The 25561-nt window shown below is 36.0% G+C and overlaps 1 protein-coding gene across 1 annotated transcript; it reads left to right on the top strand.

Annotated features, from left to right (window-relative positions):
* Positions 1–441: 441 nt before the first annotated feature.
* Positions 442–23851, top strand: LOC111055327 (DDB1- and CUL4-associated factor 8). Its single transcript, XM_022342500.2, has 9 exons — positions 442–640; positions 5019–5481; positions 11437–11618; positions 12341–12456; positions 19185–19327; positions 19871–20106; positions 21328–21505; positions 22862–23027; positions 23522–23851. Exons 2-9 carry the CDS (start codon positions 5032–5034, stop codon positions 23659–23661), a joined length of 1611 nt encoding a protein of 536 aa, XP_022198192.2. The 5' UTR covers positions 442–640; positions 5019–5031; the 3' UTR covers positions 23662–23851.
* The last annotated feature ends 1710 nt before the right edge of the window (positions 23852–25561 follow it).

Below are 25561 nucleotides of genomic sequence, written 5' to 3'. Positions count from 1 at the left end.
CGCTGCGTGAGTAACTGAAACCTTCCTGACAATTTATTCAAATAATGATATTCAGGCATGCACAATAAAAGCCGGTTAAATTTTAACCGTGATTAATTTTATAATAACTAATCAGAGAAGGTCCTTTTGACAAGCCGTTTAAACGGCTTCTCTGATTGGTTTTTGTGGAATTAATCATGATAAAAATTCTATCGGCTTTTGTGCATGCAGCACTTTTGATTGATTGAATTGAATCTTCATGCTCAACTTTTGGAAACACAAATAATAGAAAAAAAATTCAATTATTATTTCCATATCTGACTTAAGGAGCTGCTATCATCAACGATCTTGGGATGAGCGTGTTCAAAAAACACATTCGAGTGCTGCATCGGCTGCGTGACTTGCGCTGTGAAACGTGGATTGTGTGCGCTGCCTCGCGTGAGTCTCAACACCCGACTGCATCTGCAGAATTCAGTTCAGTCTGCTTAGTGCTTTTGTTGCTTGCATTGCAAATTGCAACTGTGCTTAAAATAATAATTATTGCGTTTCTCTGTCTTTTAACTTATTCTAAATTGTAAAATTAAAATAATGAAACAACGTAAAATATTACTGACGTCATCTTCCACGAGATAAATTCTATTTATGAACAATTTGCATTCAAGTAAGTCTATTCATATGAAAATAATACCGTTTGAGTTGAGAGTATTTTTGGAATGAAACATAACCTAAATAAAAATAATTATATTCACATTCACCAAACATTTACTTGTTCTATATTTTAGTTGTAGATTAAAATTAACTAAATGGGTATATTTAACCTAAGTTATCAATATTACATTTTCTACTACACAATCAAATTATTTGAATGTATTGTTTTGAAATTATTGTCTTGGACATAATCTTAAGTTGAAAAAAGCCTCCAGCTTAGCAGATATTCCTTTTTCTTGGTTTTATTGGATTCCTCGTCAAATTTTACATGAGATTGCATCATTTTTAAACCTGTTGTAGCCAGAACAAATTATGAAAAATGAAAATCGAAAGATTTCTTTTAATTTTTCGCCATGTTGTTCAGCTAATCCTTTGAAATCGACAACATTGTAATACATGGTGGAGATTCCTTTTTTTTTTTAGTTTATCTATATATATAAAAGCGAAATGGCACTCACTCACTGACTGACTCACTCACTCACTCACTCACTCACTCGCATAACTAAAAATCTACCGGACCAAAAACGTTCAAATTTGGTAGGTATGTTCAGTTGGCCCTTTAGAGGCGCACTAAGAAATCTTTTGGCAATATTTTAACTCTAAGGGTTGTTTTTAAGGGTTTAAAGTTCGTCTTTTAGCATGTATATTCTTCTTCTCCCAATCTCTTAATTATAATTGAAATTTCCATATCATATGTTACTATAGAACTATAATCTAGATAGAGTACCTCTTCGAAACAGTTGTTAACTGGCAACTAAATTAATAATTTTGTCAGGTTGGCATTAAGTTGAGTTGACTTTGTTAGGTTGGAACCAAGTTGAAGATTTAAATGCATTTATCGCGGAAAAATTGATTGGGCACTGCTACTTCAATCCTGGGAATATTATGTTACTAGCAGTCAGTCTCGCTTCGCTCGCCATATCCGTTTAGCCAGCCGTTTAGTCTGGACCCCCGACTGGATTGTCCTAACATATGATAAAAATGCCCAAATGAAAATGCAGGCGAGCGAAGCGAGCCTGCTGATCTCATCCTTGGACGATCCTGTCGGGGGTCCAGGGGGCGGAGCCCCCTGGCTAGACGGATATGGCGAGCGAAGCGAGCCTGACGGCTAGTGTACTTATAAATCCATATCAAACTTTTAAAATAGGTACTTGAATAGTTGAAGCTTTATGTGTTTACTTGCATGTGGTACGTTGTGAACTAATATGTTTAAAAGAGAGAAAATAATAGGTACGCGCTTTTCTAATATTAGCCTTTAAATATGAATCAATTTGGAGAAAGTACATTTAACGAGCTCATTTCAATAAATTTTAAATATTTAATGGGTCTAGCCCATAGTTTCCCTTAACTAATATTCTAAACCGCTATCTCTAACCAAACCAAACATAAGTCTATACATTGCTCCACTGCTATTTAATATTATTACTAAATATAACACTTTGGCTCTTATTATTATTGATTAAGCGATTAGTATCGGCTAACTAATCGTCAGAGGCCAATCATAGGCGACCTAATGTAAAGAGCACTCCAGGACACAAATAAAACGGTGGGCAGCCAGGATCCAGGTTTGGCTGCTGGGCTAGCGACCCAAGTAAAGCACCAGCCAGACTCCAAAGTTTGTCAGCCAATTCTACTGTGTCACTCCCAGCGTGCTCTAAGGGTACAACCACACTGAAAGCGGAGCGTGGCGTCAAACTTTGGAACAAGCTGGTTTGTTTTTGGAGCGTCAAAGCTTCAACGTGCGAGTGCACTTCTAATGTACATACTAGTGGTCTACTCTTTTAAATAATAATGCACTTGTTCTACTACATTTTCCCACCATCTAGTACACTACGGTAGTATATTAATTTAATGTTTGCCCAAATTCCCCTGTAATGTATATTATTTGATTATTCAAAAGAGAACATTCATCTATTGCACTTTGAAATCAGAAGTAAGACTATTCTAATCCATTTCATTCATATAGGCTATCTATGAAATATGGTTACCTTAGTGTTATTACAAGTCTTTCTTCAGCCGATATTGGATTCCTCCAATTAGTGACTTGTTTTTCCAAATCAGGCTCCACTCTCGTCAAAATATAATCAAAGCTTTTTTGTGTAGTTGAGAAGTTGATATTGTAGTAATTATTCATATTAAAATACTAAGATATTGTCAAAAACCACAGATTTATTGATAGTTAGAAAGACCGGTTTCGGTTATAATGGTAACACCATTGTCAATCTCTGTAAACTGAGATAGTTTATCAAAGGTTGAAGTTGAAATTAGCATGTACTCAAAAAATTAGGACTCATGCTTTCTTAACACATTAAACAGATGGTGATGGTGATAGTCGATGATTTAAGTTAATTTCATTAACCCACTCTATCCTAGCAGGTTTAGCTAATATCCAATACCTAAGTAATTATTCTCACAAAGTAATGTCCGTGAAAACTAGACAACGCCATTTTCTAGACGCTTCCTGTGTGTATCATGAACGCTATGACCACGCCACACCACGCTACGCTCTAGAACGCCAAGAGTTCACTCCGCTCCGCTCCGCTTTCAGTGTGGTTGTACCCTTACACTCACGGCCGCCAATGATGTTGTCTGGTGAAAATGCATGGCCGTTAGAACAACAGATGGTGATCATTTGAAAACTAGTCCGATTTGCATAAAATTTTGATATTTACTTCTAGCTCTAGATTTAATTTTACTTTAACAAATGCAATGCTAAAACCTAGCCTCTGACCTGAAAATGTAACATTCAAGCTTTAGAATGACATTCGTTAAATTATTATAAGATTTACGGATTCATCCCTGTAGTTATGGGAAATGACACAGCCTGGAAAGGAATCAAAGCATTGTTAGCGCTCATGGTAACTGTTGTAGTGTTGCGATGTTATTCACGGAGCAACATACCACACTGTTCGATCCTGAACTCTGAATAAAAACTATCCTAGCTCAAAAACAACGATTTCGGTATGAAGTCAATATGCTGTAAAATATCATGGGAAACTTGAGAGGGTCTTATGTTCCAATGGAGGACATTTAGCAGAAATTATATTCGAAAAAGAACTATTTTCACTTATTGTTCTAACAGCAAATCATTTTCACTCCATATTCATGACCATTGAATTCAAAAAAAGTGTAAATAATTATTCACTTATTGAAATCATCCTGCTTCACTAAAAGACTCATTATCAACCTTCACACAAAAAGTTAGGGTTTAGCTTGTGAATGACATCTCTTGACCAGGCTACCTGCAACCGTGGTTATCGTTTTTCAATTTTGCAGTTTTGAAAGGTAGAAAGTTTTGCAGGTTCCTAAAGGTTTGCACTTTTGAAGGTTCTACGACCTAGCATTTTAGCATTGACATTGAAGCAGGTAGCATAGGCCCGTTCAATTTACAAAACCCAAGAAAATTGTCGGCTTTCTCAGGTAGAAAATTATTTACGGTATTGAATAGTAGAAGTTGGTTTTTATTTTTTTTGAGACAGTAACATTTATTTATTGTTATTCATTTATCAAGATATTTCTTTTACTTAATAACCAGCATGGTATTGATTATTTCTTGACTACTCTTACTTATATTAAATTTATCTCGGTGCTTCCGTAAAAACTATTGGAATGCTGCCAATATTTTTTATTTTCTGGGAGTCATCCAAAACAACAAAATTTTCAATAAATTTCATCAGAAGCCACGTTCTTATGAGTTTTTTGGTCTGCTTATTTGTAATCTAATAAACGTTCTGACAATTGAACTCCGGTAATTCAAGATCATCATTTTTGTGTGCTATTAATTTGTGGAGAAGTTGCTCGTCAAATATGGTCCTAAGCAAGCTTGACTAATTCATTACCCAATTTTCCCCATTCGTAGCACATAGGTAGTTATAAGAAAGTTCAAAACATGAATCAGATACAAATCAGAATTGATAAAAGTCCTCAGTATCAAACTTGTGCTTCCGGGTTTGGCGGTTTAGCTTCCAAAATAAGTTATGTTATTTTGCTTAAAATATTGGATAGAATTACACGTCATAAATGGAGATATGAATATTTCAAAAGGAATTAATAAAAACCTCATTTTTCTAGAAGAAATCAAAGAATGTAAATTGTCTATTTGAAAAAAAAAGTTAATTGACATGTTAGTTAAGTTCTGGAGTCTAGAAAGCTTTTAAATGCAGCTTTTAATCCCTGAGATGTGAAATTGTATATGAAAATGAAACCATTCATTTAGGCTATAACAATTTGTAATTATAGATATGAGGATAGTAAAATATTATTGTTGAAAGTAAATAATATTGAGTGCCTAAATTAAAGTGATAATCTTATTGTTTTCTTTCCTATTGCAGTGTAAATGATACAATGTCATCCAGCAATGGTTCAAGTGATAATGATGCGGGAACGAGTGGTACTACAACTTCCTCCCTCACCGATCGGATCAATGAAGATATAACCATGTGCAATAGAATGCAAGAACATCCTACCGATAACTCAGTTCCTAGATCAGAAAATGTGATAGCTGAAAATTTCTCAGGAGGAGTAGATGGTTCTTCAGAATCTGGAGTAACCCCTTCCCCTTCCGGTGAGGTAGGTGACGTGGTCGCTCCAGAAAGAAGCAGCAGTAATTCTTCTAGTCCATTGTTTTTTACTGACGATGACAATTCGTCTGCAGATGATACGATTAGTACAATTCGTTCCACGCGTGATCTTGATGATGATGATGATGATGAAGATGATGATGATGAGGATGATAATGATGATGACGAAGAAGACGGAAGTAATGAAAATGAAGACTATGGACATGGTGAGAGGGTAAGTGGAGTGTGCTAGAGATAGAGACGTATGTACATAAATAGCTACTATATTGTCTGCATAAGTTGTTGAAGTAGTGTAATGCCAATAGTAATGACTGCATATAGAATTTTTCATATTATTTATTCAATTTTTATTACTCATTCAACATTTATTTACTTTTGGACCTTGAAAATTTTAAAATTTCAAAAAATAACTCCAAAGTTGGAGTAGGCTACATTTACATAGGCTACTGTAACAATATAAAAGAAGATGAAAATAAAATGAGAATAGTTCCCCTTTTAAAAACCTTTTACTTCTTTTAAAAAATAACCAACTTCTTTGAAATATTAAAACCATTGAACAAACATATTTTAATACTTTAAATGAGTTTGTTGTTTTTAAATGAGTAAAAGGTGTATTTTAAAAAGGGGTGTAATATTTTTATTTTATTTTTGTTACTAAAAGTAGTATTTATAATATTGAAAAAGAAAATAATATATTTCTCAGGCAATTCAAATTTTTATTGTCCTTAAGGCTGGCTGTTCGGTACACTTTTTTTTTAAATTGGATAATCTTTTTCGATATAATTGTTGAGATTGTGGCAACTGAAATTTTCAAGTTGTTTTAAGTGGTCTAATAAGCGAGTTATGGGTTGTTGAAGTGCTAACTCCGTTTTCTTTCCAGATCATAACGGTTTCGACTATATTAACAGAGCTTCTCTTAAAAATTCAAAAAATGTAACTTTCAAACTAAAACATTTTATTCCCCATATCGTTCATAAATAAAAAAGTAAGCCTAACACTTTTTGTAAATTCGATAACTTGTTTATTTTGGCATTAATCGCGAAAAAACGCATATTTGAACAAAGGCAAAATGATCCGTTTATGATCTGGAAAGAAAACGGAGTTAGCACTTCAACAACCCCTAACTCGCTTATTAGACCACTTAAAAATTTCAGTTGCCACTTTTTCTCACTCTTATAATGATCTTAACAATTATATTGAAAAAGATTATCAAATTTAAATTTAAAAGTGTACCGAACAGTTTTAAATTACTTTTGCTGATCTAATGGAAGTTACTATAACTTTTCATTGGGCCAAATTACATGCGGTTTGAATTAAACTAAGATTAGCGGTCTTTTATAAGCTGATTGGTGTTTTATTTTTAAATACATTATCTTGACTGGGTCAAAAATGTAAAATCAAGTTTAGACGACAAATTTAGTGACATTTATAAACGGCGTTTTAGTACAGAGTTATAAATGTGAAATCAGTGAATAGTGAAGGTTTATAAATTTATTTATTTATTTATTTTCCAACGGTACACACCAATTACAACAATCAAAAAGCACAAAAAAGAAGCATATAAAATAAGAATAATAATAATAATACTAATACTAATAAGCATAATTATAACCTAATAATAAGCATAACAACAAGCATAACAATAACAAGCTAAGTTAAAGAGGATTGGCTAGTGCCCCCTAAGTATACATATTACATAATGAAGCTAAATTTTAAAGCAAAGCAATGAAGGTAAAGCATTCAAAGTAGCCTATAGCCAAATAAAAGAGAAAAATAAATTAGGCAAACCTCAGCATTAGATCACTAACAAGTAATCACAAAGGGTATAACAAAATACATGCAGAAAAAAACAAAAGGAGAAAGGATGATAAGACGAAAGATATATAAATATCAGCTAACAACAAAGAAGGAGCTAGAGTCCCCACCGCATGGCTGCCCTCCTGAAAGCTACCACGGACACATCAAAGAAATCAATTCCTGCCGCAGCAGCCTCACAACCAGATTGCAGCACCCTTGACAAACCACTATTGTATGCGTAAGCTGTTGTATGAAGACGTCGTCTGAAGATCGTCCTGGAGCGGGTCCCTCTTGGAGCACAGATATCAATGCCAGCCAACAATTCCGGGCAGTCCAATGCTCCATTCACCAATTTGTAAAGAAGCATCAAGTCGAAGAGTCTCCTCCTAGAAGCCAAAGGTAAAAGGCCAAAATGTCTCTCAATTTCCTCCACAGGCACATCAAAGTATGCAAACCCCATCCTGCAGCCAAGCATTCTCACAAAACGTCTCTGGACCTTCTGTAGCATATCAATCTGGTATTGCTTAATTGAATAGCTTATCTGAGGAAATAAGGTTTTTGAACCGTAGCACTAAATACCTTATGCCTACAGTACCAATAACATTAATAGTATTGAGTGAGCTGGCTGGCTCAGGTCTGGTGTCAGAGTTTTTAGGTCGCACCTTATCAATTTTAGGCCTACATTCTTCTTCTTCTTCTTCTTCTGGCTTTACAGCTCGATGTGTGCTTTAGCCTCTCGCACAAGAGCCCTCCACACATCACGGTCACATGCCTTTCGTCTCCATGCTATTATCCCGATCTTCCGGAGATCATCCTCCACTTCATCACTCCATCGGTTGCGTGGTCTCCCCTGTCGTCTTCTGCCTTCCATCCTGGCCTTATAAATTGCTCTTGGCATTCGATGTTCTGCCATTCTCTCAACATGACCAGCCCAGCGTAATCTTTGTGATTTAATGAAACGGACCACATCCTCACCTCCAAGAATTTCATTTATTACACTATTCGATCTTCTCCACACTCCATTGTCGTTGACACCCCAATATATTCGCCTGATAATTTTCCTTCCAAAAATTCTTAGTTTAGAGGTATCAACAGTGGTGACATTCCATGTCTCTGAGCCATAAGTGATTATTGGTCGGATCAGCGTTTTGTAAATTTTCAGTTTGGTTGCCCTAGATAGAGATCGAGAGGTGATCAATTAATATTGGCATAATAGGCACGATTGCCAGCTTTTTCTCTCTGCTTTATTTCATCACTCAATCTGTTAGCATTATTTACATCGGCATCAAGGTATGAAAATTGCTGTGTACTTTTAAAAGATAATCCTCCGACCACAAAGTCATTCACCACTCTTCGTGCAGCATTTCATGACATTGTCATATGCTTTTACTTCCAGACCCATCCTCTTTCCTGCTGTCAGAAGCTCCTCAAACATTCCTTTCAGCTCTCTCGTTCCTGGAAATGAGCACAACATTATCAGCATATGCGCAGATTTGTCGCGAACTGTAGACGATACAGCCTGTGTCGTTAACGCTTTTTAAAACTTTCTGAATAGGAATATTGAACAAAGTCGCCGATAGAACATCCCCTTGTCGCACCCCTCTTGACAGTCTGAAGCGAGCTCCTCTTCTACCCTTCACAAGTACCTTCAGCTTCATTCAACGTCATTTGGACTAACCTGACAAGCTTCTTGGGCACTCCTTTCTGCTCCATGTAACAGTATAGACCATGTCTGTTCATGCTGTCAAATGCCTCACAGAAGTCAACAAACAGCATGTGTAGGTTAATGGAATTCTCGTATGCTTTCTCCATCATCTGCCTTATGACAAAAAGTTGGTCAACGGTTTCTCTTTGCTTTCTGAAACCACATTGGTATTCACCAAGAATCTCTTCTGAGTATACACTTAGTTGTTGCAGTAGGAAGTTTGAGAAAACCTTATAAGCTATATTAAGTAAGGTTATACCTCAATAATTGGCACACTTCATCTTGTCCCCTTTTCTATATATTGGACATATCAGACCTATCTTCCAACTCTCTGGCATAACTTTATCATTCCATATCTTTACAACTATTGCATGCAGCTCCTTAATCAATGCACTTCCAGCACTCTTCAACAACTCACTGGTTACTCCATCTTCACCAGGGGCTCTATGATTCCTCATTCTCTTAACTGCGCACTCAACATCTGCCAGTGTTGGGATCTGTATATCTGGCTCTGCGCTATGATATTCCAGTCGTTCAATTACCTCTTGATCAGTTGTTTCCCTGTTAAGGAGTTCTCGGAAAAGCACTGTCCACCTTTCAGTTACCGCGGCCTCCTTACCCAGTAATTCACCAATCTTGTCTTTGCATCCAGTCAGATGTGGGCGAAAACCTTTCCTGAACCATGTTGTTTCTGTGTAAAATTTTCTCACTTCATTTTGTTAATTCAGTAATTCAATGGACTCCAGCTTCTTCCTCCACATTTCCTTCTTTTTCTATTTACATGATTCTCTCCTCAACCGATCATACATCTCCTGTTTCAGCCTAGTTGGTCTTTGCAGCAGTTGCTTCCCAGCCTGGTTCTTGGCCTCAATTGCATCCAAGCACTCCCGGTCAAACCATTCATTTTCACCCTTCTTTTCTCTCCTATGACTTGCTCAGCTGTTCTCACAATGATGTCTCTCACACATCTCCATCTCTCCTCATTCTGTTCCTCTCCGTTACTTCGATTCTTCATCTCTCTCAAACCCTGCTCGACTGACCTTATGTATCTGTCACCTACATCAGGGTCACTAAGCTTTTCCAAGTCCCATCTCTTCCTCTCTTGAGGACGTCTATTCTGCGCACTTGATAGTCTTTCTCTAATAACTGCCTTGACAAGAAAATGATCAGAATCGCAATTAGGGCCTCTGCAGGCTCTAACATCAATAACTGATGAGGCATGTCGTGAAGAAACAATCACATGGTCAATTTGGTTCATCATATTAGTTCCTGGCACTCTCCATGTACCCTTATGTATATTTTTATGATCAAAGGCTGTACTTCTAATGAGGAGATTGTGTGCTGCTGCCATCTCTGCCATTAGCAATCCATTTTCATTGGTGTCATCATGAAGTGAGTGTTGCCCAGCAATGCCTCTCAGAAAGTCCTCTTTTCCTACCTTAGCATTGAAGTCACCTAGTATCAGGATCATGTCGTATCGTGACACTCCATCAATTGCCTTGAAAAGCTCATTGTAGAAGTCCTCTTTCACTGCAACTTCTGCATTCTCAGTTGGCGCATATGCTGATATGAGTGTTATGTTGCGGAAACGACCTTTCATTCTCAATTTGCAAAGCCTATCTGTTATTGGTTCAAATCCCAGTACGCTATTGGTACATTTCCTCATTACCATAAATCCAGTGCCTCTCTGTCCACTTTTTTGCTCATTTCCACTATAATAAGATGTGTATTCACTTCTCTTTATCTCACCTTGTCCCTTTAACCTTATTTCCTGCAATGAAACAATATCAATACCAAATTTCATGATTTCTCCAGCAATTTCTTGCATTTTTCCAGGCATGAGCATTGTTCTTACATTCCATGTGGCCAGTTTCAAGTCATATCGTTTCAACATTTTCCGTTTCTGTGATTCTGTTCCATTTCCATTTAATCCGTGAAATCCGTCCGTCCGAGGATCTGTGTGCTTAACAAGTTCGTTCTTGTTCTTAACAAGTTTGTTTTCATCAGATGAAGGAGTTAACCCCATGCTCAACCCCCAACCTGGATGACCAGGGTCATTTGTTTTGAGTTGCCCTCTCCCAGGCACTTGCTTTCACCATAACTCTCTCAGAGTGTGCCTATCCTGGATTTTGTTCGGGTTTACTCCCTAGGCTCTTCCGCCCTCTCCGCCGTTGGGATTTCTCCTAATCCGCCTTCGAGGCCGTTGACCGGGTGTCACCTTGTAACCCTAGGCAGGGGCGCAGTGGATGCTTAAATGCGGTGTTAATCACAGTGCCTGTAGATGTTGTGAGGTGAGGCCAATATACAGCATCCACCACTTGCTGGGGTTCCCGGGATTGCCACACCCGTTAACTTTCATAATGAAAGTTCCCCTGTGGGGCTTAGGCCTACAATACTAATAATAATTATGATATTGAGTGACCTGGCTGGCTCAGGTCTGGTGTCAGAGTTCTTAGGTCGCACTTGATCAATTTTTGGGCCTCTGACATGGCCAAACGACTATTATTAGGCAGCCGGGAACGACGGCCTACAGTACTAAAACTGGTCCAGTTTGAAGAAAGCAAACTATGCTGTGTAGACCACTGTATAGGCCAGTCTATAATAAGTAATTTTTTGTATATCATAATCTAAAAGGGTGAAATAATTGTTGATTTGCTTGATTGTTAGGTACCTCAAGCAGAAGATGCCTGGCTTCGAGACCTGACTCACTCACCTCGACTCTCCAATTCACAAAGCTCCTCCGACAGTTCATTAGATAGAGCGTCCATGAAATGTTTTATTCCCTACAAAGAAGAATCAAAGCCTAAACCAAGACATAAATGGTTCGTCGTACCTGAAGTCATGAAAAGGTAGAATAAATTTTACTTTTTTTCTTTCATATTTGCTTTCAAATTTTTGAAGTTTTAAACTTCAAACTCAACAGAATTTACTCTGATTAATGCTCTGATTTGCTGCATTCGTAGAAAATGGTAGGAAATTTATTTGAATCCATGCATCCAAAAACATCTATTGGTGCGTACAGATATACGCGCCGCGAACATTAGCAATTCACTTTTAATCAGCTGATTATATCTGCATTTTTACAGAAACGGTAAGATACTGATATAAAAAGCTTGGCATCAGCTGATTAAAAGTGAATTGCTCATGTTCGCGGCGCGTATATCTGTACGCACCTTAAGACTAGCATTATCAATGCAATTCTAACATTAATGTAATAGAAAAACAGAAGCCTCGAACACTTCAAAAAACGTCTGTATTAAAATGGCGGTGTGGTTTGACCTGATTTTTTTTCAATAAGAGTGTTGCTATAACGTTTAATTCAACGTGTAATGTAAAGTAACTTTTCATCTGAAAAGTTATCTCAAACTCTTATTGAAAAAAATCAAGTTGGAATCACACCGTCATTTTAATACAGACTTATTGAAAATTTATATCATATAAATATACGATCAATCTCTTTTTTGAGCAACATCAAATATCCAGTGGAGAGTATCATTGTAGAGTCCTGTTTCAGCTTATTGTATTATTGAATGTATTTAGGTAGTGTCATAAACGATTGTCATATTTGCAGGGAATTGGGGACAAGCAGTCGATTACATGCTTCTGAGCTGTTTCAGAAGCGCTGTTATGGATCATTACATGTTGTGCAAAGGCTCGAACTCATGTACAAACTTGAAGCTCATAAAGGTATTTATAATATAGAATGATTATGCATATTAAATTTTACATCAGCTAACTTAGTTACAATAGAATAGTTACAGTTGCTGGGTAGGGGGGTTAGGGGGGCTAAGGTAGGGATTTCTGCTTTTCTTTTTCCTGTCACCGTCTATAATATAATTTGCATTTCATTAGAAAATATTTTTTTCCTACAGGTACCTTGGAAAGTGACCATTTCTGCACTGATTGCAGGTCGCAACGAATCACTTTTCCGCTCTAGTGCGCAAATTATTACTTTGCGTATTATCTTGCAGCCATCCCAATCAGCTGTTGACATGTATTTTGAATGTGAATTTGTTCTATCTATATTTTTTCTGATATTCAAATAAATAAGAATGAGAAATCATTAAATTAAACATTTTGAATATAATTAATTATTTCAAAAAATATTTTTTCATTCATAAATTGATTGGTTGAAAAATTATTTCGAAATTAAGATTTACTCAAAATTATTCAAATTAATTGGATTAATTCAATTTTTAATTTGAATAAATTATCGATTATTAATTTTCAATTGGATTATCAAGTTTAAAATAAATTAAAGTTGTTATTAATAACAAAATTATACAGACAATCATTTGATGGATTTCAGTCATCATTTTACCCATAATCAACCACTTTTCATATTCAATGGTAACTGTAGGAAAAATTTAATGTGAAATACGTGCACAAAGTTCCTCTGCTGCACTCAAGAAACCATTACGCCCTCGCCTAAGGCTCGTGCGTAAACGTTTCTTTTGGTGCAGCAAACGGTCACTTTGCGCACTAGTTGCACAAATAACTATTATAATTTTTTTATTAGAAAATATTTGTATTTCATATTGCAAAGAATTGCATTTAGAAGGTATTTTTGTAACAGTATGGATTATCAATCTTATTTAAACAATTTCTTATTTCATCTCTTTCTCTTCAAAAATCGACTAACTTGAAATCAATATTATTTTCTTCCGTTTTTCATCCTCTATTGTTTTTCTCACATACATGCTTCCTGGCACCTCCATCAATGGGCATATCGCAGCCATCTCCAAGACATAGATTACAATGAGTTCTAATGTTTTCACGATCCCCGATTTTTTCAGCTTCTGTATCAGATTTAAGAATTTTTTAAAATAATTTTTAAGTGGTGACTTACTCTGCAATCCTTACGCATTTGCACTGATTTAATATCAAATGATGAAAGGCCTGACATGTTCAATCATTCTAACTTTCTCCATTCCCTAGTCATAAGACTGATAAATATGTCCATCATGTTTGACATGAAATATATGAAGCAATGGTTTGGTGGAGGATTTATTCAATAGCGATAGAGCTGATAGCTGAAAGTAGACAAATTGACATCCTCTGCATAAACGAGCATTGGCTACATGAAGATGAAGTATCATTTTATGTGCCCACTGGTTTACATTGGCCGACTCATATTGTAGGAATACAAAAACGCATGGTGGCTCATCTATTTTGATTAGAGACTCATTGAGATTCAAGAGAATGGACGTATCAGATTTCACATCAGACAGCCTCTTTGAATTGTCTGCCATTAAATTATTGCCAGTGAATTGTATTATCCTATGTCTGTATAGAGCACCAGACTCCAATGTTAAGGATTTCCTTGTCAAGCTGGAGGAGCTACTAATATATATTACTTCTAAACCATATTCGTATGTTGTCTTAGCTGGTGATTTCAACATGAACATTAACATATCTGACTATGAGAAGACAGACGTAAAGCAATTTATAAATGTTCTAAGATCGTTTGATTTGTATAGCATGCACTCTCATCCAACAAGAGGTCATGCTTGTATAGATAATATTTTTTCTAACATTGATACTAATTCATATGATTGTGAAATCTATAAGCAAGACCTTGTATCAGATCATGCCGGAGTTTTGGTTCATATTCGTCAAGATAATTTTCTTCTCAAAGGGCCTAACCGACAGGATGACGAAAACAACTGTTGTTTAATAAGAGTAGTGTCTCCTAGTAGGTTATACAACCTAAGTCAATTCCTTTCAAGTCTGGACTGGTCACAGATATTCTATGTATGGGACGTGAACGAGGTAGTACAAAAATTTATGAATATACTGTCTCAATACCTGACGACGTTTTGCCCTATGAAAACCCACAAAAATAGAGCCAAGGACTCAAACATGCATGTTAATAGTTGGTACACTCCTGAACTCAAGACCATGAAGAACCACCTGTTAGTCTTGTATAAAATTTGGAAGATCCGAGGTGCCAATGAAGACAAAGAGAGATTCAAAGATTTCAAAAAACTTTACACTGAAGCGATTGCTAGGGCAAAGTTGTCACTCAACGACAAGCTGTTGACAGAATCTAACAATAAATGTAAAACAGCATGGAAAATCATCAACAATGAATCTAAACACAAGAATAAGTCATCAACTACAATCAACATTCCTCCTGAGAAACTGAATGATTTTTTTCTTAGTGCAGGAGTTCATGCTCAGGATATGTCTATCTCTACATCAGTTACAATGGAAGATATGCTGGAAAAATGTAATCTCATCAATTTAAAAAATGTGGCTGCACCAAGATTTGCATGGAAAGAGGTTGACATTGAAACGGTGAAGTCCATAGTGGGAAATCTCAGTTCCTCAAGAAGTGAGGATACCTTTGGTCTTTCAAATTATACGGTGAAGAACATTATCGATTCGATTCTCCGTCCACTGACATGTGTAATTAATTTGATTATGATACTTGGAGCTTTTCCTGAATGCTTGAAAATGTCGATAATAAATCCAATCTATAAAAAAGGTGAAAAGGAACTGCCAGAAAGCTACAGACCAATAGCAATAGTCTCGATCGTAGGTAAAATCATTGAGGCATGTCTACTGAAACAGCTGTATGAGTACTTTGTAGAAAATAATTTGCTCAACCCCAATCAATTTGGATTTAGACCAAATCATTCAACAACTATGGCGATTGAAAAGGTTGTCAACTACATTCTTGAGAGCTTTGAAAGCCAATGTATGGTTGCTGGTGATCTACTGGACCTGAGTCGTGCGTTTGACTCCATGTCACATTCAATATTGTTTGAAAAGTTGAGATACTATGGTATTGAAGGTAGCGAGCTGACTCTGATTCAAAGCTTCTTGAGCAATAGACAACAGGTGGTAAAAGTAAATAATAAACTATCTAGCCCAAAAGCCGTGAAAACAGGCGTCCCTCAAGGGTCTGTTTTGGGGCCGTTTTTATTTCTAGTGTTCGTAAATGATTTCAGTTGTAATATACCATGCTTTTCAATATTGTATGCCGACGACACTACAATTCTCAATTCTGGTGCGAATGCGGAAAATCTTATTCATGACCTTGACGTTTCAACAAAACCTCAAAAATATGGTACAATGCCAACAGCCTCCGTCTTAATGAGACCAAAACTGAGAGGATATTATTTTCCTTGAAGAGCAGAATAGATCCTAGCCTAAAAAACTACACGAAGCCGGTCAAATTGCTGGGCTTAATGCTGGACAGTAAGCTATGCTGGGAAGACCATATCGAGTTTCTTTGTAAAAAACTATCAAGAGTCACCTTTCTTCTACGTAAACTTAAACTATCAGTCAGCCCTGGAGTTTTGATGATGGCATACTACGGTCTCTTCCATTCACATTTAAATTATGGTCTCCGTTTATGGGGCAACTGCTCTTCTGCCAGCAGAGTGTTTCTATGGCAGAAAAAAGCCATAAGATGCATTGCAGGACTCAAATTCAACGAGTCATGTAGAGATGCTTTCAAGAAACTTAGCGTCCCAACCCTTGCTAGTATGTATATTTATGTAAATCTAATTTACATGAAGGAAAATGAAGATAACTTTATGAAACAGCAAGAAAATCATGATCACAACACAAGAAATAAATTTGACTTGATAAAACCTTCTATAAGGCTGCACAAGACTTATAAAAGCCATAAATACCAGCAGGTTATTCTTTTCAATAAACTTCCCTTAACATTTAGAAGTCTTCCAAGCAGCAAATTCAAGAGAATAGTAAAAGAACTGCTGAGACGTAACGCATTCTATACAATAGAGGAATATCTCGATAGTCAAATATTGCAATGTTAAATTTACACATGTTAACTTTAAAATGAGAATGAACTACTCACCTTGTTTTGCCGCTTGTACGGAATAACTTATTGTCGCAACTAATTTAAGACATTTTCTCATGGCATGACTGTACCTATTATAGCCTATTTATTTTTTATTTGTAGTTTTTAACTTGACACGATCCATATATATTATGTTATATTTGTTGATCAATAAACAATTCTATTCTATTCTATTCATCTCCAAGACATAGATTACAATGAGTTCTAATGTTTTCACGATCCCCGATTTTTTCAGCTTCTGTATCAGATTTAAGAATTTTTTAAAATAATTTTTAAGTGGTGACTTACTCTGCAATCCTTACGCATTTGCACTGATTTAATATCAAATGATGAAAGGCCTGACATGTTCAATCATTCTAACTTTCTCCATTCCCTAGTCATAAGACTGATAAATAATGTCCATCATGTTTGACATGAAATATATGAAGCAATGGTTTGGTGGAGGATTTATTCAATATTCATTATCTCAAGTATGAAATTTACATAAATATAATATAGAACCATAGAACAAATAAAGATTTTCTTGTAAAGAGGGTTGAAGGTTTTTTAAAATTCTGTCGAGAATTACAAGCGTTTTTCAAATTATCAAAAATTCTAATAAAAATAAGTTCATAAACCAAAAACACACAATAAAAATCAGAATACAAAAACAATACTAAGTACAAATATCAAGCACAAATACGAAATAACAGGCGTCATAGTGCAGTGTGCTAAAATCGAGGAGGATTATTAGGTTTTCCAAGTGTGGTTGAAACCATGCACTAGGAATACCATCAATTCTTGAAAGAGTTGAAAGGAATTAGGAAACGTGCAGGGAAGGAAGGTATAATAGGATGGGAAAACCCATAAGACCTGGTGTTTGTTAAAAAAAAACGGTATAGTCTAAGAAGGATTCACTAAAAGGATTACAGATTATCAGCAATCAAACAACAACTTCTCATAGGTAGAAAAATAATTGCTCTTAATCAATTGTTGATATGATGTTCTACTTTCTTGGTTATTTTGGCATATATACAATACAGTTAATATGTTTTACCATAGGAAATAGCGGCAGTGTCTGCAAATGATATAGTTTTGGCAATTTTCAGCTTCAGGTTGAAATAGAATGATCAAATAAATTCATGGCATTCTTCACAGTTATTATTTTTATAATTATTTAATTTTATTTTTTTCATTAGACTCATTAGATGGTGACTGGTTTGTGGAATTAAAAATGGCATATGGCATGCTCAGTCATGATATTCTTCGATAAGCTGAGTTATTATGGTGTCCGGGAGAACTTCCTGCAGCTGATACAATCTTATCTGAGAGACAGGTCCCAAGTTGTGAAATTGGAGGCTCAGCAGGTTCGTATTCAGAACTAAACTCATCGCTCACAACCCCAGGTTGTAAAGAGAAGAGTGCCACTATCTATTTTGGGGCCATTGCTCTTCCTTGTTCTCATTAATGACTTGCCTGCGAATGCCCCTTTATCACAAACTATACTCTTTGCAGATGATGTAAATTTAATTATAACATCTGAGGAACCAGAGAGTTTCAAGACTAGTGCGGAAATTACTTGATGGATGTAGAAATATGGTGCAGGGCTAATGAACTTCTAGTTGATGTCTCAAAGACAAGCTTCATTAAATTTCCGATCAGAGCGCAAAAAGAACACACATCACTTCAATTTAGAATGTGTGATGCTGATGTTGAACGGGTGGAGAACACTAAATTTTTCATGGTTATTCATTGATCAGTGCCTGACGTGGAGATCCTTATAAATAAATTGAATTCGCCTATTTCAACTCCACAAATTGGTTAGGATTTCGGATGAGAACTTAGTTACCATGGCTTATCATGGCTACTTCGAGCCCCTTTTAGATTATGCTATAGTTGCATGGGGAGCTTCAATCCATGGACGTCATGTCTTCCTTACCCAAAAGGGAGCCTCGCCATCCTTGCAGGGACTTATTCGTGACAGCGGGCATTCTTCCGGTTTTCTGCCTGTACATTTATTTTTTTGGCGAGAATAACACTGAAATGGCTGGACGACTGGTGCAGACATTCACTCTCACAACACACAGAACAGGGAGATGGTGAGACTGGATGCCCACAGAACCTCATTTTTTGAGGCGAGCTCACAGCATACGGCCAGAAAAGTGTATAATGCTATTCCAATTGAAATTCGTGAACTGAATTCTGAAATGGTCTTTAAGAGAGAATTAAAATTGTGTTCAAGTTAGAAATGTTTTTATGACATTGGTAAACTTTTGATTCAGTTATAACAATTTTTTGTTCAAGTAAAAACTCAAAATATCTAACTTAATTCTATTATCTGTAATTTTTCCAAGTATTGGACACTTTTGATTCCACTGTTTTTAGTTTATTCAATTTCAATTCCATCTGTGATTTAACTTCTTTTTTTCAATTATTTAGACTTTATTACATGTATTTTGAGGTGAAATAATTTGTGGTGTATTTATCATGTTTATTGTTTGATGTGATGTTTATGACTTGTGTTAATATTGTATTATATTCGATGCATAAAATGAAAATAGAATTATCAAATTGAATTGAATATTTGTTGTGTTTGAAGGGTGTGTGAATGCGCTCAACTTCAATCCGTCAGGAACAATACTTGCAAGCGCATCGGATGATCGCAAAGTGATGCTGTGGGACTGGGCATTGGGAAAATGCATGCTGCAATATGAGAGTGGTCACACCAGCAACGTATTGCAGGTATACTATTCTATGCTCCAGGAATTCAAAATCAGATAATCGATTGCAAAATCGTGTGATAAAAAATATTTTCAGCTCTTTCAAAACTACTTCAAGCAACTTCCAAAACTTGAGAATGGATAATTTATTTTAAGAATTCAGTTTTTGAAATAGTTCCAATACTTTACTATAAAACTGTTGATGGCATTCGAATTTTCATTCTATGAATTTGATTCATTGGTTGTAATAGAATACCGGTAATAATTCATTTCAATATGCCTCAGTATTATAGCCTAGTTTAATTTGTTTTAGTTACTCTGTAGCTATTTTAGTTTCTATTTACTAATGATTTATTGTTATATTTCCATTGTTTTCATGCACTTGGGCGTCAGCCTGTAGCTTGTTTTATATAAAAAAAACGTTTTAAAAACAAAAGGGTAGCCTACTATGGAATTACTTCTTCATGTTATTAGAATCTACCTACGAAGATATTTTTCTTGAACTTTTTAAACTTAGCAAGTTTTATACTTGATTGTAGTGTGATTGTTTTGGTTGATGGCATAGGCTCGGTTCCTGGGTTTGTCGGGCGACCGGCACATCGTGTCGTCGGCTCGTGACGGCCAGGTGCGTCTGGCCGTGCTGAGTGGCACGGGCGTGTGCAAGTCGACACGTCAGCTGTTCCGTCACAAGCGGCCTGTCAGTCGGCTGGCCACACTCAGCGATACGCCACACGTCTTCCACAGCGCCGGCGAGGACGGCCTCGTCACAACCATCGATGTCCGCGAGTCCCGCGCCAAAAAGTAAGTCGAATAGATAGAATAGTAATAGTCCAGTCAAATGGTCATTTTTCACGAAACAGCACCGAAAAAATTTTTCTCATCGTATTTATACTCTGTTCAGAATTACTTCTGACTTGGGATGGACAGCAGATGGATGCGCAGCAGAGAAAGCAAAGAGTGGGAGGGATACAGAGGCGCTATGTTGCCGCTTTGAAGCGGCCAGCGTTCACAAACTGTTCATGTGCTCATGCTGCACATGCGAAGTTTCCTGTCTGAAAGCTGTCAGACGACTGACAAATTGGCAACTGCGCTTCTACCTATGATTCTATTAATCACTGTAATTGGCTGATCTCCCACAATTTCTCTACGCTGCATATTCCTCCAAGTCTGAAGTAAATTTGTACGGACTATATATGTATTTTGAGGCGCTGAATTTGGATATGGAATTTGCTGAATCGCCAGAGGGCGGCTTCGCCCCTACAAACCCCCAAGTATTGAGACTTTTTTCAGTTTTATTCCGAAAACTTCGGAAAATTTTTTCAAAAATTCTGGAAACTTACTACTTACATTAGAAGTATAAGTATAGAAGTAAACTTCAAGTAATAATAAAATTATTACTTGAAGTATACTTCTTTATTAAAAGTATACTTCATAAGTTGTAACTCTATACAACTTATATAAAATGGAGTAATATAAAGTAATGATGATAAAATTCATGATTATCATGTGAAAATTCGTTTAATTCTAAACACGATTCCTCAGAAATTTTGAAATTTAGTATAGGGGGAGGGGGAATACTAGAAAAAATAGAGAACCATGTCCTGTCCTACAGCCAAAATACAAAATTTTCATTGTGCTAGTTTTTCAGGGTATTTCTAACCAATCAAATCAATATTTTATATCATATGAGGGTTATGTTCTATCAGAATCATCTGGTAGATGCACTTAATTTTAGGATTTCTTAAAGGGAAGGCGCTTGCGCTTATAAGAACATATTATAACTTCTGACACAATGACCGGATCCTCTCGTACTACACCTCATTCTTCTCGGCTTATCTACTTCCAGTATTGATAGCGTACTTTTTATAATGTACTGTCATCCGCTTCTAACCATTTGGAGACGTACCATTTCACGACTCACTCCGTGAACAGTCGTCACTGTCTTACAGCTAACAATTGAATTGAATTGATAAACTGTTGAAAAGTACGCTCCAATTATTTCTAATTTATTGTACTTTTCAGGTTTTTGGTGGTGAGAGATGAAGTGGTCGGCAGGATACCCTTGTTCTGTATTGATAACAACCCAATGAACTGTCACGAGTTTTGTGTGGCAGGAGATGACAAATATATTCGATTATACGACAAACGAATGATAGCTGGGAACAAAGTGCCACTGAAAAAATTCTGCCCTAATCATTTGGTAATTTTATATTTTATAATTAATTTATGATTTTCCTCCTTAACAATTCAAGATCTGGAATTATACTGTTTGAATAATTCTTCATCTATGCTTGAATGTCTTTTCAAAAACGGTAACGGTTGCTTCTACTTACTATGTTACTATGTTCCGGGAACATAGTAGATTTACATTTTAAAACCTATCTTCCTGCATTGATATTGTTATAGTTTTCACATTAAAGCTTAAAGTACACAGGAGTCACGCTTCCAGCGTGCGCAATCTAACTTACTTTCGTCCGTACAAAATTACTTTTGACTTGGATAGACATGCGCAGTAGAGAAATGTGGGGATATGCGATGTTGCCGTTCAAAACCGGCCAGCGTACTCTAATTTCTAGTGAGTGTTCCTGTGCTCATGTTACACAAACGAAGTTTCCTGTCTGGAAGCACTGAGTCGACTGAGTCTAATCGAAAAATTGACAACTGTGCTTCTACCTATGACTCTATTAATAGCTGTAATTGGCTGATCTCCCTCAATTTTATCTGCACCGCATATTCCTCCAAGTCAAAAGTAATTTTATATGGGCTATAGATGCTACGTATTGATCGGAATATTTTTTATTTGCGAGGCGCGGCGCGCCTCCTTTGTGTTTTGAGATTTATACTCTTTAGCTGTTAGTGAAAAGTGCAATAACAGCTCATTAAAACCCACTAATTCAGGATGTAGACCGTTTTATTCAGGATAAAAATGTTGACAAACTTTTTAATAAGCACTGAAATTCTTTAGGAAATTTCTGACAAATTTTATGAAATTCAAGAAAAATATTTTTCTTCAAATTTTTGAATTCCGAAATACTCCATAAAGTACTTTGACAAACTATATTGTCTCATTTGACAAAATGATACTGGATTATTAAGGAAACAGTTGTACAATCGAAAACGTTCTATTGACCGGATGATTTTTTTCTTGTAGGTCTGCACCTGATTTCAAATTTCTTTCTGCTTCATAATATCTCAATGAACACATGATTATTTCCTTATCATTCCGGCCAAGTTCTAAAATTTTAGTGGAATAATTACGTCAAAGTTTAATTTACAACTTGTTATTAAAAAATTGTATGGAAGCTATGATCCAATTTTGAACCTTTTGAGAAATAATTCTAATCTTTTGAGCTTTTTGTGAAAAATCTGATGAAAGGTATGATCCAATTTTGAACCTATTGTGAAATAATTTTAATCTTTTGAGCTTCTTGTTGAATTTATAAATGTTCTGAAGCAAACTGTTAATTTGAAATGTATTCAAAATGAAATTTTGAACATCGCCACTGACATGTCAGTGGAGAGTTTGCTTCACGACTGTCTCTGTATTTTGCATTAGGTAGGCAGATACGTCGCTGTGAATGTGACATGCGCAATATTCAACTACAATGGCAAGGAGATACTTGGCTCATACAATGATGAGGACATCTACCTATTCGATACTGAACTTTCGGATGGCTCTGATTACGTTCATAGGTATCGCGGCCATAGAAATCACGTGACAGGTTTGTGCAATATGAAATAATAGAATCTTGCTTTACCTAGAAGAGACCAAAAAGCGGTCTTCAAATTTGATTCAAAGGTCCAGTAAAGAACATGATTATTTTATTTTTACTCATAAATATTTTATTTTTTGGAAACTTTATTCAGAAAAATTCGGAGAGGGACAGTTTTGGGATTTGCCTGTTGTCCTCTCCCGATCTTATTGTATCTTATGATATGGGACATTTTCAATTTATGGAATAACAAACATTGGAAACAGATATATTTAAAAAGTTATGGAAGTCGTTACGAACAATACAGTATAAACAAATCTATCAATCATATCGCACGTTACAGAATTATTGATTCATAAGTGACTTTTTTCAATAATTTAATTATCATTTACAAGATGAACTGAATGAATATTTACAGTCCAAAGCACTTGACATCGTGTCAAGTTTGTCCTTCTATGTACTAATTTGATCAGGTTTAACTGATATATTATGTTACGTTTCAGTTAAGGGAGTGAATTTTTTCGGACCGAAGAGTCAGTTCATAGTTTCTGGCTCGGACTGTGGACACATATATTTCTGGGAGAAAAATACTGAAAGCATTGTTCAATGGATGGCTGGAGATGAAGAAGGCATTGTAAGTTGAATGCTGTTGCATTGTTACATACTTTTTTCAATCCTCCGATTGACTATTTCGCTAAATCAACTACTTAATTATTAAATATCATGTGATGATTATTATTAAATTATTTTCTCCTAATAGATTAACCTTTCCGATGTCCACTAGAAATTCAAGTCTTACTTTATGTTAAAAAAATTTGTTTAGTTTCGTTCAAGTATTTTCTAAATCTCAGTAATTTGAAAAGTTTTTGGAAGTGGTGTATTATGCTTGTATGCTCACAACACTTTATAAAATTATTTATTCATTTATTTATTCATATGGCTTTTATTGGCAGAGAGATCCTTTTGGATGTTCTGCCTTGCCGTATTACCCAATGTCATTTCCTATTAACACTCAAGTTTATAGGTTATAATATATTGGGTTCCTTTCTTCTATCACTTTTGGAAATGTCAGACACGTGCAAAAAGTGTAATTCCAGTGTCCAAGTGAGCAAGCAAGACTGCTTCAAGTGTACAGCGTGCAATGGTGCGTTTCACCCTGCTTGTTTGGACGATAAGTCTAGTGACCCAAATAAAAAATCCAGCCTTAGAAAAAACTGGAAGTGCGAAATGTGTAGTCATCAAGACAGTGTAGCTTCTATTATCAAAGCTTTCCGAATAGAAACAAATGCTAAACTTGATCAAGTCCAAGTCGATCTAACATCAGTAAAAAAAGACGTCAGTGAGCTAAAAACTCAATTCAATGATATTGAAAAAAAATGTGGTAAGAACACAGAAAGTATAGATAAGTTGGTGGTTGAGAACTCTCGTCTCTGTGGTGAAGTGAAATTCTTGAAATTGCAGGTTGCTGATCTTCAGCAACACACAAGAAAAAACAATGTTATAATCACTGGTTATAATCCCTGTTACAAAGGGTGAGAATGTTTTCTTCATTTTACAAAGAATAGCAGCCTTGTTGAACATTAGACACGATAAATATGATGTTTCAGCAGCGCATAGGCTACCTAACAGAAATAAAAATAACCCGCCGCCCATTGTCGTGAACTTTGTTTCTCGTTTGACGAAAAGTGAATGGATTCATGCGAGGAAGCAGAGGAAAGGTCTTTCTGCCGTAGAACTTCATAATCAATTTCCAAACAGACAGATTTACATCAATGAACATCTGGCGCAGCATACGAGTTCCATTTTCAATGCTGCGAGAGCCCTGCTGAAGACGAACAAACTGGCTTCCGTATGGGTCCGCGAAGGAAGAGTGTTAGCCAGGAAAAGCGCAACAAGCCCTGTTTTCCGGATCATGAATTTGGACCAACTTGAGGGGTTTAAATCCGCATCCCAAACTCCTGAACCAACAGATAACATCAATGATGGCGAGGATAAGAGTGGTGAGGACGAGGACAATCAGTGAGTGCTTTTATTATCATTTATTCCATAACTCCTTTACCTCTCTCTCAATCATACTCCTCTCTTATAAGCGAAAAAATGTGGTTTCCTCAGAAATTTCCATTATAACCTATTTTGTTGGCTACAAGTAGGCTGAACCCACTTGTTTAAATTGTATTTAGAATTGCACTCTCATATAGAACAATTATCTTTTCAATTAGATCACAAAACTATTCATTCAGTTAATTAAATTTTTATTCAACAGTATTCATAGATATTGAGGGAGGAATTGTGGTGTACTATATCGCAAAGCCTTCCTTCACTCTATTGAATAATTGATTATGTACAAATCAAAGCATATCATTAATAATACTTTCTGGTTTGCATGCTGAATGCTAGCAAATGCATAAGCTAACATGTAGCTTAATGTAGCCCATCATGCTTATGTAGTGCACTAAAATTCTTGCTTACTCATATTTTTCGCTTCATCCTTTCCGTTCTAATATTATTAATTTTTTTCTTATATCCATGATCCTCTTCCTTTT

The sequence above is a fragment of the Nilaparvata lugens genome, chromosome 5, assembly GCF_014356525.2.
Source record: "Nilaparvata lugens isolate BPH chromosome 5, ASM1435652v1, whole genome shotgun sequence".
NCBI classification, from domain to species: domain Eukaryota; kingdom Metazoa; phylum Arthropoda; class Insecta; order Hemiptera; family Delphacidae; genus Nilaparvata; species Nilaparvata lugens.
Note: the sequence above shows the minus strand (reverse complement) of the source record. Positions and strands in the feature narration are given on the sequence as shown.

What these genes read in the sequence shown, in the direction of transcription:
- LOC111055327 (XM_022342500.2), top strand. Translation starts at nt 5,032, where the DNA reads ATGTCATCCAGCAATGGTTCAAGTGATAATGATGCGGGAACGAGTGGT. An exon ending in ACACCAGCAACGTATTGCAG is followed by an intron (nt 19,328 to 19,870) that starts GTATACTATTCT and finishes TTGATGGCATAG; the next exon opens with GCTCGGTTCCTGGGTTTGTC. An exon ending in CCATAGAAATCACGTGACAG is followed by an intron (nt 23,028 to 23,521) that starts GTTTGTGCAATA and finishes GTTACGTTTCAG; the next exon opens with TTAAGGGAGTGAATTTTTTC.